Source organism: Cottoperca gobio, chromosome 20 (genome assembly GCF_900634415.1).
Source record: "Cottoperca gobio chromosome 20, fCotGob3.1, whole genome shotgun sequence".
NCBI lineage: Eukaryota > Metazoa > Chordata > Actinopteri > Perciformes > Bovichtidae > Cottoperca > Cottoperca gobio.
In genome coordinates, this window is record NC_041374.1 from 6,647,050 (window position 1) to 6,659,206 (window position 12,157).

Below are 12,157 nucleotides of genomic sequence, written 5' to 3' on the forward strand. Positions count from 1 at the left end.
TCTTTTCCTTTTTCTTTGTTTTTGTGAATCGTCACTGGAAGGAAGGCAAGAAAACTGTAAGTAAGTTTTTGTTAATAACGGATTAGAAATGTTACTCAGTAGTTAACTGTCGTTCACATGCACCGAGAGAATGTAACATAAGGTTTAAATGAATAACTTGTGATTCTGAGTTGACAGGAGATGCTCCTCTAGTCCTAGCTGTTTCCTGTATCATAACATTTAATAGGAAGATGGTCCAGTGTACGTACAGTAAAGTATTCCTGTGTATGTCCACAGAAAGTCACTGCTGCCTGTATCCTATCGGTTTGCACCTACACCGACACAGAGATGAAAAGAGGAATCGTGGTATGTTCAACACAAAGATCATTCATGCACTGCTGAGTCACATTTTTTATGAATGAATTTTCTTGAAGTCAATATTTTTATTAATTTAACAATAAGCAGCTTTTAAATAACCTTCAAGGTTTTTATTTGATTCTAAAGCCAGAAGAATTAACAATAATTAAGCTTAAATCAAAAAAATCAATACTTCATATTTAATCTTCATTTGCGTTACAATTTAGAGAGAGAGAGAGAGAGAGAGAGAGGAGAGAGAGAGAGAGAGAGAGAGAGAGAGAGAGAGAGAGAGAGAGAGAGAGGAGAGGGGGACATGAGGAGAGAGAGAAGAGGAGAGAGAGAGAGGAGGGAGAAAGAGAGAGTATAGATAAAGAGAGAGAGGAGCTCCCGATGAGGGGGAACCTCGCTGGCTCTTTCCCTCCTCTCCTCTCTCTCCCTCTCTCCTTGTATTCTTTCTTTGCTCCCCTCCCTTCTCCCTCTCTCGCTCTTCTCTCTCTCTCTCTCTCTCTCTTCTCCTCTTTCCTCTCCTCTCTCTCTCTCTCTATCTCTCTCTCTCTCCTCTTCTCTCTCTCTTTCTCCTCTCGCGTCTCGCTCCCTCTCTCTCTCTCCCCTTTCTCTCTCCTCTTCTCTCCTCCTCTCTTCGCTCCCTCTCTCGCTCTCGCTTCTCTCCTCTCTCGATCGCTCTCTCGAGAGAGAGAGAGAGAGATAGATAGATAGATATTTATTGATCCCGATGGAAATTTAGGCATCCAGTAGCTTAAAAGACATATGACATATCTGCCCCCCCCCCCCCCCCCCTCATTAAAAAGATACAGGCTGTTATAAATAAATACAAAAATACACTGCAACATTGACCACTGTTGGCGAAATGTTTCATTAGCTACTTCTGTGGCTCCTACCAAAGTCAATCAATTAAACTACAATACCAAGCTGCTGAGTCTATGTGTGTGCTATACATTTACATATTTTTATTCCCAGCCTTTAAAATGCCTCTTCATGACATCCTACAGCAAATAAAAAATATATATATATATGTATTATAAAGAAATACCAGTAGCAGCCATGGTTATATTTCTTTTAGACTATGGAAAGCCAACAGCCTTTGTAGTGCTGGTTCCCTCTCAAATATTTTATGACTGAGTAGTTTAGACACCTACAGTTCTGCCTTCTGTCCCAGCTAAAAGATGACTGGCCAGGATATAGTCTGGACCTGTTCACCTACCCTGAACACTACCATGAAGACATAGAGAGTGTATACATTCCACACGGGGTAATCATGAACAGGTACACCTTTTATTTCATTTTATACATACGTATAAGTATAATGTCCTCGTCATTTGTATTAGTCTTGACTGTGATTTCTCCTGCAGGGTGGAGCGTCTGGCCCACTACATCATGGATGACTTTGGGGAGCACAACAACATAATGGTACTGTGCGTCTTGAAGGGAGGCTACAAGTTCTGTGCGGACCTGGTAGAGTTCATTGAGGTTCTCGGCCGCAACTCCAACAAGTACCTGGAAACGCGGGTGGAGTTCATCCGTCTGAAGAGCTACCTGGTAGGTGAACTGCATAATGTACTAAACCACTGCTGCAGGATCTGATGTTTGGCTCAGCCACTAGATGTCACTGCTGTTCATGTTTTAGTGAGGAAAGAGCAACATGGCGCAGGACACCTCAAGGACGATGGATCAGGTCAGGAAATACCACACTGCTAATTGGTGCTGTTTGCCGCTGCCAAGAGAAACAGCTTACGACACTGTCTAACACCTGGAATGCATAAAGCGAGGAATTAACTCTGGGAATGTTTACAATGATGTCGCTTGCCTTGTCACCGCAGTCACTTTTCTATTCTTTAGTGTATTTTGGCAGAGATCACATCCCAAATGATGTGATTTACATTTCTCTGCATGTGGTTTCATTCCTTCTCTCCCATCACAGCAGAGGGGAGGATTCACTGTTTCTGTTATCAGAATTGGCTTTCACAGAGGTTTAAGTAGCTATAAGGACAGCCTTAACTGGATTATAGATAGTGTTTTTGCTTTGCTGGGTCAGTTAAAAGCCAAGAAATAAGATTTTCAGGTCAAATTTTCCACAGTATTCCTGCAGGGAGTCGTTATTCAAGTAACAATGCAGCCAATTCATTTCAATGCAACCTTATTTATGCCTTTAAGGACAATTGTATGCACCAAGATTAACACATACAAACACAATACATAGATTGAAGAAGAAAAAAGAAACAGTTAATCACAAAACAATTAAAGGCTATAAGCCTAAAATCTATATAGATAGATAGACAAAACTTTATTTATCCCGAGGGAAATTGTTGCGCAACAGTTGCAATACAACAGTAGGAGACAGTATAAGGTTTACAAATAGAGAAAAAATGTTTTAGACATTGCACAGATTGCATTGCAGTGCATTATAATATCAAAATGTTTTAAGAGTAATGAGGCTGTACACAAGCATAAAATAATCATACAGCATCATAAAGCAGGCAGCGGTCGCTACGCTAGAGGACAGAGTCTGAGTGGTGACTGCTTGTTACTCAATCACACCGGTCATGATGGAGTCATGTGACCTTGCCCCCAGGGCCGGGATTTTGTCCATGTCACTGCTCCTCTTATCCGAGTGATGCATCTGTAGCCGACCAAATCTAACTTCAAAGCTGTCGTCTTTCAAAGCTTTCTATCTCCTTCCCACTGGGGCAGAGAGAGAGCCTGGCTTTGTTTTTAACAATAATATTGCAGACTTTCACTCTGTAACACAGTACGCTGTTTCTTACAGACAGACCATTTATTGTCATTTCTGGCGACTGAAAAGAATAAATCTTAATTTTGTAGGAATGAGCAAAACATGCAAGAAATCGGTGCGGTAAAAAAAAAAAAAAAGCACAAAACTGACAACAACTAAATACATTATTTAGAACAAATTACGTAATACAAATCATCTTTCCATTGTGTCCTGCCCAGAATGACCAATCGACAGAGGAGCTGCACATCATAGGAAGCGGAGATCTGTCGTTCCTGCGTGGAAAGGTGTGTAAATACGTTTCCCAACTTAGCTTTGGATATAATGTGATCAGTGGGGCAGTACTCTTCATCAGTATTTAAATTGATTTTACTACCTTGGCCTCAAGAGGGAGCTGTCAGTCAGGGGGTGGGGGGGTGGGGCATGAGTTTTCTTCTGAGAAAACATTGAATTCTGAGTTTAATTAATTAATAAGTGACAGTATTTCAAAACTTGCCCTTGGACCAGAACACACACTTTTGAAGCGTTCTCTTTGCAACCGTCCTCTTTGTGCACACCACATGTTAAAGTGGCCCTTGACCAGCCTGGCCATGAATCAGACATTTCAGGAAAATAATATTCTCACAAAGGCAGATTTACTGAATGTTTATCCCTGTTGACCTATGGCATGGAGGAGAGAGGAGTCTGTAGGTATGATCCCTCCTCGTTACTTTATTCTCTACCCACAAGACATAAAGCTCACTTACTCAGCTGAATGGCTCCTCAAATATGCCCACACGCGTTACACCTAAAAAAAGACTGATGTTACATTTCCTAACTGAGAATGTGAGCATGTGCTGTAGCTAAGAAGCATTTCTCACCGTGGGTAAAAAGGTCAATGAGATAAAAAACTGACGACCACCTTGCACAGAAAACATGAATCACTTCACTTGCAATCCTTCACCTGGATGGAAATATCAAACGAGTCACAGCTCCAGGTAGAGTATGAGCTCCTTTTAGACCTAAATCTGTGCCACGATCATGGAATGTAATGACAGCATGAAAAAAAAAGAAATAAGTAAATGTTATGTTGAGGAGTGAGGTGGCATGAGCCCAGCAGCATATCCCCTTACTTTTCATTTAGCGCCACCACGGGGTTAACGTTTGTGATTTGGGGGTCATTTTCTACTTTGGATGAATTGTAATAACTTTGATCATCCTCTGACTTTTTCCTCCAGCGCCACCATCAGGTCACAATGTGGCATTATCGGCCTGACTGCTAAACAATATTTGCGATGTCATTTTAAGCATGTCAGCATGCCATGACATTAACGTTAGCCCTAGCATGGCTATCGATTCTTATTTCTAACTAATGAACTATATGTACTATATAAAATTGTTACCAGAACCCAGGACGAAGTACATTGATGACTCGGCCCTCTTCAGCTCTGTGTACTTTTATAGCATTTTGGTCGGTGCCTACGTTTAATAGCAGTTTTTCTTTCCACCGTCAGGATTGATTGACTGAGGAATCACACACTCGTGATCCAGGGATCCTAGGAGAACTATAAATTCCCAAACGATGATGCTATATGCAGTAAAATAACTGCCAATTCACAGTTATTGTCCAAACTGGCTGTATAGTATGTTTACAATCTGCAGCATGCAGCAGACATGTTTGACTTTTGGGCTTTTTACACGTCCCCGTCGACTTTCTCCGAGTGTTGTGTAACAGTGTTCAGGTGTAGCCTGAGAGAACATTGGCCAGGCGCCTACATTCTCTCCAATCACTCTCCCCAAACCATAGATACTCTCCACTGGTCTCACAAAGAGCCCCATACACCCGGCCAAGGGAACAAGGAGTCATTTGAAACCCCGCAGCAGCGAAAGTGTGCAACACCCGGACACTTAGAGAAGTGACTTTTGCTCACTGTAGACACAGATGTTCATTACTGGGGAGGAGAGAATAAGTTGTTCTGTGTTTTTGTTGGGGCGCCGAAGATGGTGCCAACATTGTTGCTATAGAAACCATCTGTAAGAAATGTACATTTCCCACAAACAATCTAGCCTTTATTCTCACTTAGCTTGAACTGTGTTAAAATTCAAAGGTGATGTTTTACTAATGTGTTCTTCTTTATGTCTACATGTTACCCAGAGCGTGCTCATTGTGGAGGTGAGTGTTCCATCTGCTCTGACTTGCAAAGTACTTTAAACTTAAACTAAATTAATTCTATCAAGCATGTCCTTCAAAAGTTCCACCTTGTTGATGTTTTGTTTGCACTTCTCTGAGTGTCTTTGGTGAATGAGAGGCCATTGTGCTTGTAAGAGCCTCTTTTGTTTTTGGTCTACAAAAGGACAAAAAAACAGAAGAAGAAGAAAAAAATCTCTTTGAGATCATGTTTCAGTTGTTAAAGTTTCAGGACTCGCGGCAAAAACAAACACGCTCAATATCACGATGGTTGTTTACGCCAAGAAACTGTTTTGAACGGGAGGCATCTTAAAGTCGTGTCACTTCCAGATTTCCTCTGCACACGGAAAAGTGATAGTGTTGAATAAGCGCCGCATGTACCCATGAGTTCTTTACTAACACGTTAATATAGTCAATCTAGGTAAAAACATAAAGTTAGAAAAAGATTTCCATCCTCCGACGTCCCACGTCCCTCCCTCTTCATCTCTCCCCTCTTCCTTTGCTCTTCCCTTCCCCTTCAGGCCATAGTTGACACAGGAAAGACCATGAAGGCTCTTCTGAAGCATGTGGAGACCTTTGAACCCAAGATGGTCAAGGTCGCAGGGTGAGCCAGTCATCTTGTGTTTTCCCCACCAAGGGAAATACCAAGTGTGTGACAACACAAGATGAAGAATATCACTTGTCCACACTTGTCTCTGTTCCTATGCGCAGAAACAAGATACACATCTTTCCTGGTACACGGTTTATGCTGAACATTTATTTCCTCTTCCACTGTATGTTTGACACTTTTTAAGTGTAAGCATGTTGCATTAATGAAAGCTCTATATAAGTCATGGTTAGTTACAGTAGTACTGTACTGCAGCATTTTGGATATTAAGTCTATATTTCATGTGTTTCAGTCTGTTGGTGAAGAGGGTCCCTAACATGACTGAAAGTCTGACCGACTGTAAGTATCTCAGGTTGCATTTGTACTGCATCTGATATGTTTGCTAGTGAGTTACAGGGAAACAGATGTGTGTTTATTCCAGGGTCCAGTGTGGGACAGTAAGTAGTAGTAGTAGTACTGTATTTATCATCAAGAATGTTTGAATGTACATGACTGAAACAAAAATGTGGATACAAACAGCAGAAACTAGGTTCATCTGCAAGTTGAAGAAGAAGAAGAAGCCACCAGGTGATATACAGTAGTTGGCGGTCGGCACGCCCCTACAGTTTGGGTAAACAGCACGGAGTCAAAGCAATATACAGTATATCTCAAAAGTGAGTACACCCTTTAGATTTTTGCAAATATTCTGTTATATCCTTTCAGGGGATAACATTATCCTACTGAAACTTTGATATAACTTAAAGTAGTCAGTGTGCTGCTTGAATAACAGTATAGATTTATTGTCCTTTGAAAATTACTCAGTACACAGCTGTTAATGTCTAAACAGCTGGCAACAAAGTGAGTACACCCCATAGTGAACATGTCCTAATTGTGCCCAATGATGTTGTTTTCCCGCCCTGGTGTCATGTGACTCGTTAGTGTTACAAGGATTCAGGTGTAAATGATAAGCAGGGCTGTTAAATTTGGTGTTTTGGGCACAATTCTCTCTGAATGCTGGACAACATGGCACCTCATGGCAAGGAACTCTCTGAGCGGCTGAAAAAAAGGATTATTGCGCTTCACAAAGATGGCCTTGGCTATAAGAAGATTGCCAACACCATGAAAATGAGTTGCAGCACAGTGGCTAAGATCATACAGCGGTTTTCCAGGACAGGTTCCACTCGGAACAGGCCTCGCCAGGGTCGACCAAAGAAGTTGAGTCCACATGCTCAGCGTCATATCCAGAGGTTGGTTTCCAAAAATAGACGTGCGAGTGCTTCCAGCATTGCTGCAGAGGTTGCAGAAGTGGGATGTCAGCCTGTCAGTGCCCAGACCATACGCCGCACACTGCATCAAATCGGTTTGTATGGCCGTCGCCCCAGACAGAAGCCCCTTCTGAAACCGATGCATAAGAAAGCCCGCAAACAGTTTGCTGAAGACAATGAATCCAAGAACATGAGTTACTGGAACCATGTCCTGTGGTCTGATGAGACCAAAATAAACCTGTTTGGGTCAGATGGTGTCCGGCGTGTGGCGGCACCCTGGTGAGGAGTACCAAGACAAATGTGTTTTGCCTACAGTCAAGCATGGTGGTGGCAGCATCATGGTCTGGGGCTGCATGAGTGCTGCCGGCACTGGGGAGCTGCATTTCATTGAGGGACACATGAATTCCAATATATACTGTGACATCCTGCAGCAGAGCATGATCCCCTCTCTTCGGAAACTGGGCCGTAGGGCAGTTTTCCAACATGATAATGACCCTAAACACACCTCCAAGATGACAACGGCCTTGCTGAAGAAGCTGAAGGTTAAGGTGATGGACTGGCCAAGTATGTCTCCAGACCTAAACCCAATTGAGCACATGTGGGGCATCCTCAAGAGGAAGGTGGAGGAGTGCAAGGTGTCCAACATCCGTGCGCTCCGTGATGTCGTCGTGGAGGAGTGGAAGAAGATTCCAGAAGCAACCTGTGCAGCTCTGGTGAATTCCATGCCCAGGAGGGTTAAAGCAGTGCTAGATAACAATGGTGGTCACACAAAATATTGACACTTTGGGCACAATTTAGACATGTTCACTATGGGGTGTACTCACTTTTGTTGCCAGCTGTTTAGACATTAACAGCTGTGTACTGAGTAATTTTCAAAGGACAATAAATCTATACTGTTATTCAAGCAGCACACTGACTACTTTAAGTTATATCAAAGTTTCAGTAGGATAATGTTATCCCCTGAAAGGATATAACAGAATATTTGCAAAAATCTAAAGGGTGTACTCACTTTTGAGATATACTGTACTGCTGTGGAAGAAGCAGCACCAAAACGTATATATTCTCACCCCTTTACCTTGCCGTGAAACTACACAGTCTATGTTTTTCTGACAGGGAACTGAAGACGTTATCTATGCTCTCGCCAAAGCCACCAGCCTCCATTGAAAGAAACAGTGATTTTACCTTGCAGAACACAGGGTTTGATGGTCTACCACGGTTGTTTGTTTTTTGTGTTGTGTGATTTTAGTGAACACTAACTAATACAAGTCACACAATAACACAAACAAACTTTGGAAAGAGCATAGAATTTGGAAGTTACACACATCATGCTAATCCTTACCATTCATGTCTGTGTTTGCTCTTACAGATGTTGGATTTGAAATCCCCAACCACTTCGTCGTGGGTTATGCTTTGGACTACAATGAATACTTCCGTGACCTGAATGTAAGTCCGCCGCTGCAAACAGCACATGACCTTTTTAAAGAGCCAAGAGAAAGAGATGAAAGAGGCAGGAGGGTGGGGGCAGGGTGGGGGGGGGGGGGGGGGGTAAACACAGTAAATCAAAGAGATGCACTCCTCTACCTGAAACCTAAACCCACCCAAAAAGGTGACCTCCCTACATGAAGGCAAAGCAGCTCAAATCACTTCTATCTGTGCAGTTCTTGTGTACATGTTTTCAATACTTTGGTTTGACCTGCAAAACGAGTGACATTCCCCGCAGCCTCAGGTGTACTTTGTACTTAATAATGACTAGATATAGCATACTTACACACTAAACTAAGATGCTAAACTTACCCTGCTAAATATTAGCATTTGTTTGCCCATTTTAGATTTAGCTTGCTTCTGATTTTTACACTTATCCACCGTGCAGAAAGAAATCAAACCCCCTTTGCATCTGAAAAGCAGAAACGTGATTGCTGGCAATCGTTCTACTTTCTCTTCTGACTACCTCACGGGTGCTTTACAGCCAGCCTCTACAAGCCTTGAGTGCAACCTATACTCTAACTATACTGTTTTCTTTGCTTGCAACCCTGACACCTCATTTCAAGCCAGATTTCACAGTCTGAAATTAGTAAGTGCAAACTTATGTGAACTTTGTCATTTTCATATTTGTGAAGACGTGGCCTCAAATTTACCTCTGACTCATGTGAAACACTAAGCCAAGGCAGACTCCCATAGCTTAGCGTGCGTGTGTGTGTGTGTCATGTACTGTATGTACTGTACTGATTGTGTGTGAGGGGGGTTGGCGTTCTTTACAAAAGTTTGAAAAGGGGGGGGGGTGACCTGTGGAATGTGGAGGTTAGGATCTCATTATCAGGCAGAGTTAAAGCTTCCCCTCTTATCTGTCCTTATCCTGCACAAGAAATATGAGTTGAACCCCCTGGGATTGCCCAAAGTTTGATTAATGAATGTGTCTTATATTTGTAGATTACCTACCTTGCTTTCAAATTATTGCAAAATCCATCTTTCCATACTATATATGGCATTTGAGGCTCTAAGAACATACTGGAATTTCCCCATAGGGCAAGGTGATCTTAAACAAATAATTTTTGCTATTATCAGATGGCAAATCGTGTTGACAAGATTGAAACGCATGCTAATGTTTTTCTCTCTCCCACATTTCTCTTTCAAGCATATCTGTGTCATCACACAAGAACTGGGAAGATGAGTACAAGGTGTGGAAGAAGTAACGCACAGTTTAACATTAGCGCCACGAAACTGTTGTGTCTACCTTCGTCAGGCAATGAGTTAAGGTTCAGTGTTGTTCCTTCCCATTGCTTTAATGTGCCATTTGTTCAGAATAAAAGTATTATAGATGTAACTTTAAATGTGTAATTGCCTGATCTCCTCACAAAGCGGTCCAGAAGGGTCTCTGTAAAAATGTCGTTAAAATAAAAATAAATAAAAAATGAAACAGTGAATGTAATTGGTTGCCTTATCCGCATCCTTTTTGTAATTTTGTTGTGTTGCGGCACGGGAACAAAGAAATGGATGTAGAAAGAAAAGAAATGCTGGCAACCAGGAGAGAGACTGTTGGTGACAGATGGACAGAGCTTATGGACGTTGGCATCCCCGCGCCCGGATGACGCCCACTCTGACTCATGGAAACTACACAGCGGGCGCAGCGGGCAGGCCGAACACTGTCTCCTCACCACACTGTATCTATTTGTTCCCAACTTTAATCAGGCCTTATTGGAAATCCCAACCAAGTACATGAGAATTCAACTGACTGACCCATCGCTGACAAGTCGCAACTGCTCCAGCGAGTTCGAACTAAAGAGAAAAAGAAAATCCTAAATTACAATTCCTAACAAGAACAATCTCTTGATTTCACTGACTCGTTCGTAAGCTGCTGTGTTTTTGCAAGGTTTTTTATTTTTGCATATAAACTCTGAGACCTTGATGCTCAGTTTGAAGGCTAGACATCAGAAATACCTGCAGTGTCAGTGCTCTGTACCACACACACACACACACACACATACAGAGGCATTTTAGTTGTGCTCTGTTGCCATCGTTAGGGGTGACTGAGAGAGTCAATTGTGCATGTCGACGGGCAGACCTGAACGCGCTTCACATCAGGCCGCGTGCACTCGCGGAGTGTTATCATGTGGCTAAGCACTCTTGATTCTTAATCACCTGGAACTCAAAACAGCCGTCGCATCCCGTATCAGGACACACAGGTACTGTTCTAACAGTGTAAAGATGTTTTGTTTTCCTCTCTTGTTACAATGACGTTTCTTAGCTAAAGGTAATGGTACAGCTCCAGCTCCTCCGCAAGTTATATGACCAGATAAATGAGTTGCTGTGTGGATGATACGAGTGACTGCAGACAGAGTTGTGGGAGGTTTCGGAATGTCGTGCTTTCAAACTGCTCTCAGGTTTCACGTCTGAAGTCGTAAACAACGCGTTCACTAATACATTTAAGAGGATTGCTAAATTCAGTCAGGTTTTATTTCTTGGCCTTGACCCCTAAAGTGCAGAGGAGTGAGATACGCAGGGAAGGGAAGAAACTCAACAAACTACACAGCTTTTTTTTGGTCGGGTGCTACCTGTGCAGCCTCAAGCCACAAAGACCCCCATTGTACCTCCGACTGCAACCCTGTGTGTCCTTATCATAAAACATCAGCACTTGGCGTTTCTGGTTAACTTATCCCAGCGCTGATGCCCCCCACACTGCCCTGGGAACCCAGAGGCCATTGTCTTTCACCTTGATGCAGGGTTTGGTGAAAGCGAGACGGGACAAAAAGCCCAGCAGGTTTCACATGCTGCTTTGTAGTGCTCCGTCAGGGGAACTGAGGATGGGGCCGACCGAGGAAAGTAGGCTACAGGTAAGGAACAAAAGGAACAAAATGGGAATTGTACATTTGAATGGCCACACATTCATGCGTTTGACATATGAAGCCTGTGGTTAGAGACAGAGCAGTGGGATTTTATTTCACATCACCAGCACAACGGATATAACATGTTTTCTCCTACCTTTTAAAGGAGTAGTTTTTAGGAAACACGAAGAGTTAAATGAGAAGATTATAACTGAAAAACATGAAGCTACAGCTAGAACCAAAACTGTTGAACTATTCCTTTAGAAAAGATTAGCTCTCCTCGGTGTCAGAGCTACGTTAACCCTTTTATGAGCTTCTGCTCCATTTGTAATCTGAATGAACAAGCAACAATGTAAAATCTAGAATATTTATTTGATCATAATTTAGCTAGCAGATGCTAAACGATTACATTTCCACTTTGGAACTTAATAAAAACTGCTGCACTGACGCATCTTGGTACACAAATAGAAAGAACATCCTCTCCAGTGTTCATTGTGTTCCAATTAGGGACTAGCTGGCCAGAGGGCTTGATAGATTGACTGCTGCTGGGTTTCATCCAGTCATCAAACTCAGTGCCAGATCTACTTATACAACGTGGAGTGGGGAGTGATTCTCATCCTCTTAAACTCTCAACTCAACTAGACCTTACGGTTTATAGAATCCGTCATGGATGAGATGTTCTGTATACCGTCTTGCCTGGTGTTTTACATGAAGGAGCGTAGAAAACCTTTTTCA

At 42.5% G+C, this 12,157-nt stretch overlaps 1 protein-coding gene across 1 annotated transcript; it reads left to right on the forward strand.

The window, feature by feature from the left end:
* Positions 1 to 25: 25 nt before the first annotated feature.
* prtfdc1a (phosphoribosyl transferase domain containing 1a) lies at positions 26 to 9,771 on the forward strand. The gene is made up of 10 exons (XM_029457796.1): positions 26 to 56; positions 277 to 345; positions 1,514 to 1,620; positions 1,707 to 1,893; positions 3,307 to 3,372; positions 5,220 to 5,237; positions 5,774 to 5,856; positions 6,152 to 6,198; positions 8,470 to 8,546; positions 9,736 to 9,771. Exons 2-10 carry the CDS (start codon positions 328 to 330, stop codon positions 9,769 to 9,771), a joined length of 639 nt encoding a protein of 212 aa, XP_029313656.1. The 5' UTR covers positions 26 to 56; positions 277 to 327.
* Positions 9,772 to 12,157: the final 2,386 nt, after the last annotated feature.

Excerpts from the sequence above, each read along its gene's own strand:
- prtfdc1a (XM_029457796.1), top strand. Across the intron at positions 1,621-1,706 it reads CACGGGGTAATCATGAACAG|GGTGGAGCGTCTGGCCCACT; the intron begins GTACACCTTTTA and ends TTTCTCCTGCAG. Across the intron at positions 1,894-3,306 it reads TCCGTCTGAAGAGCTACCTG|AATGACCAATCGACAGAGGA; the intron begins GTAGGTGAACTG and ends TGTCCTGCCCAG.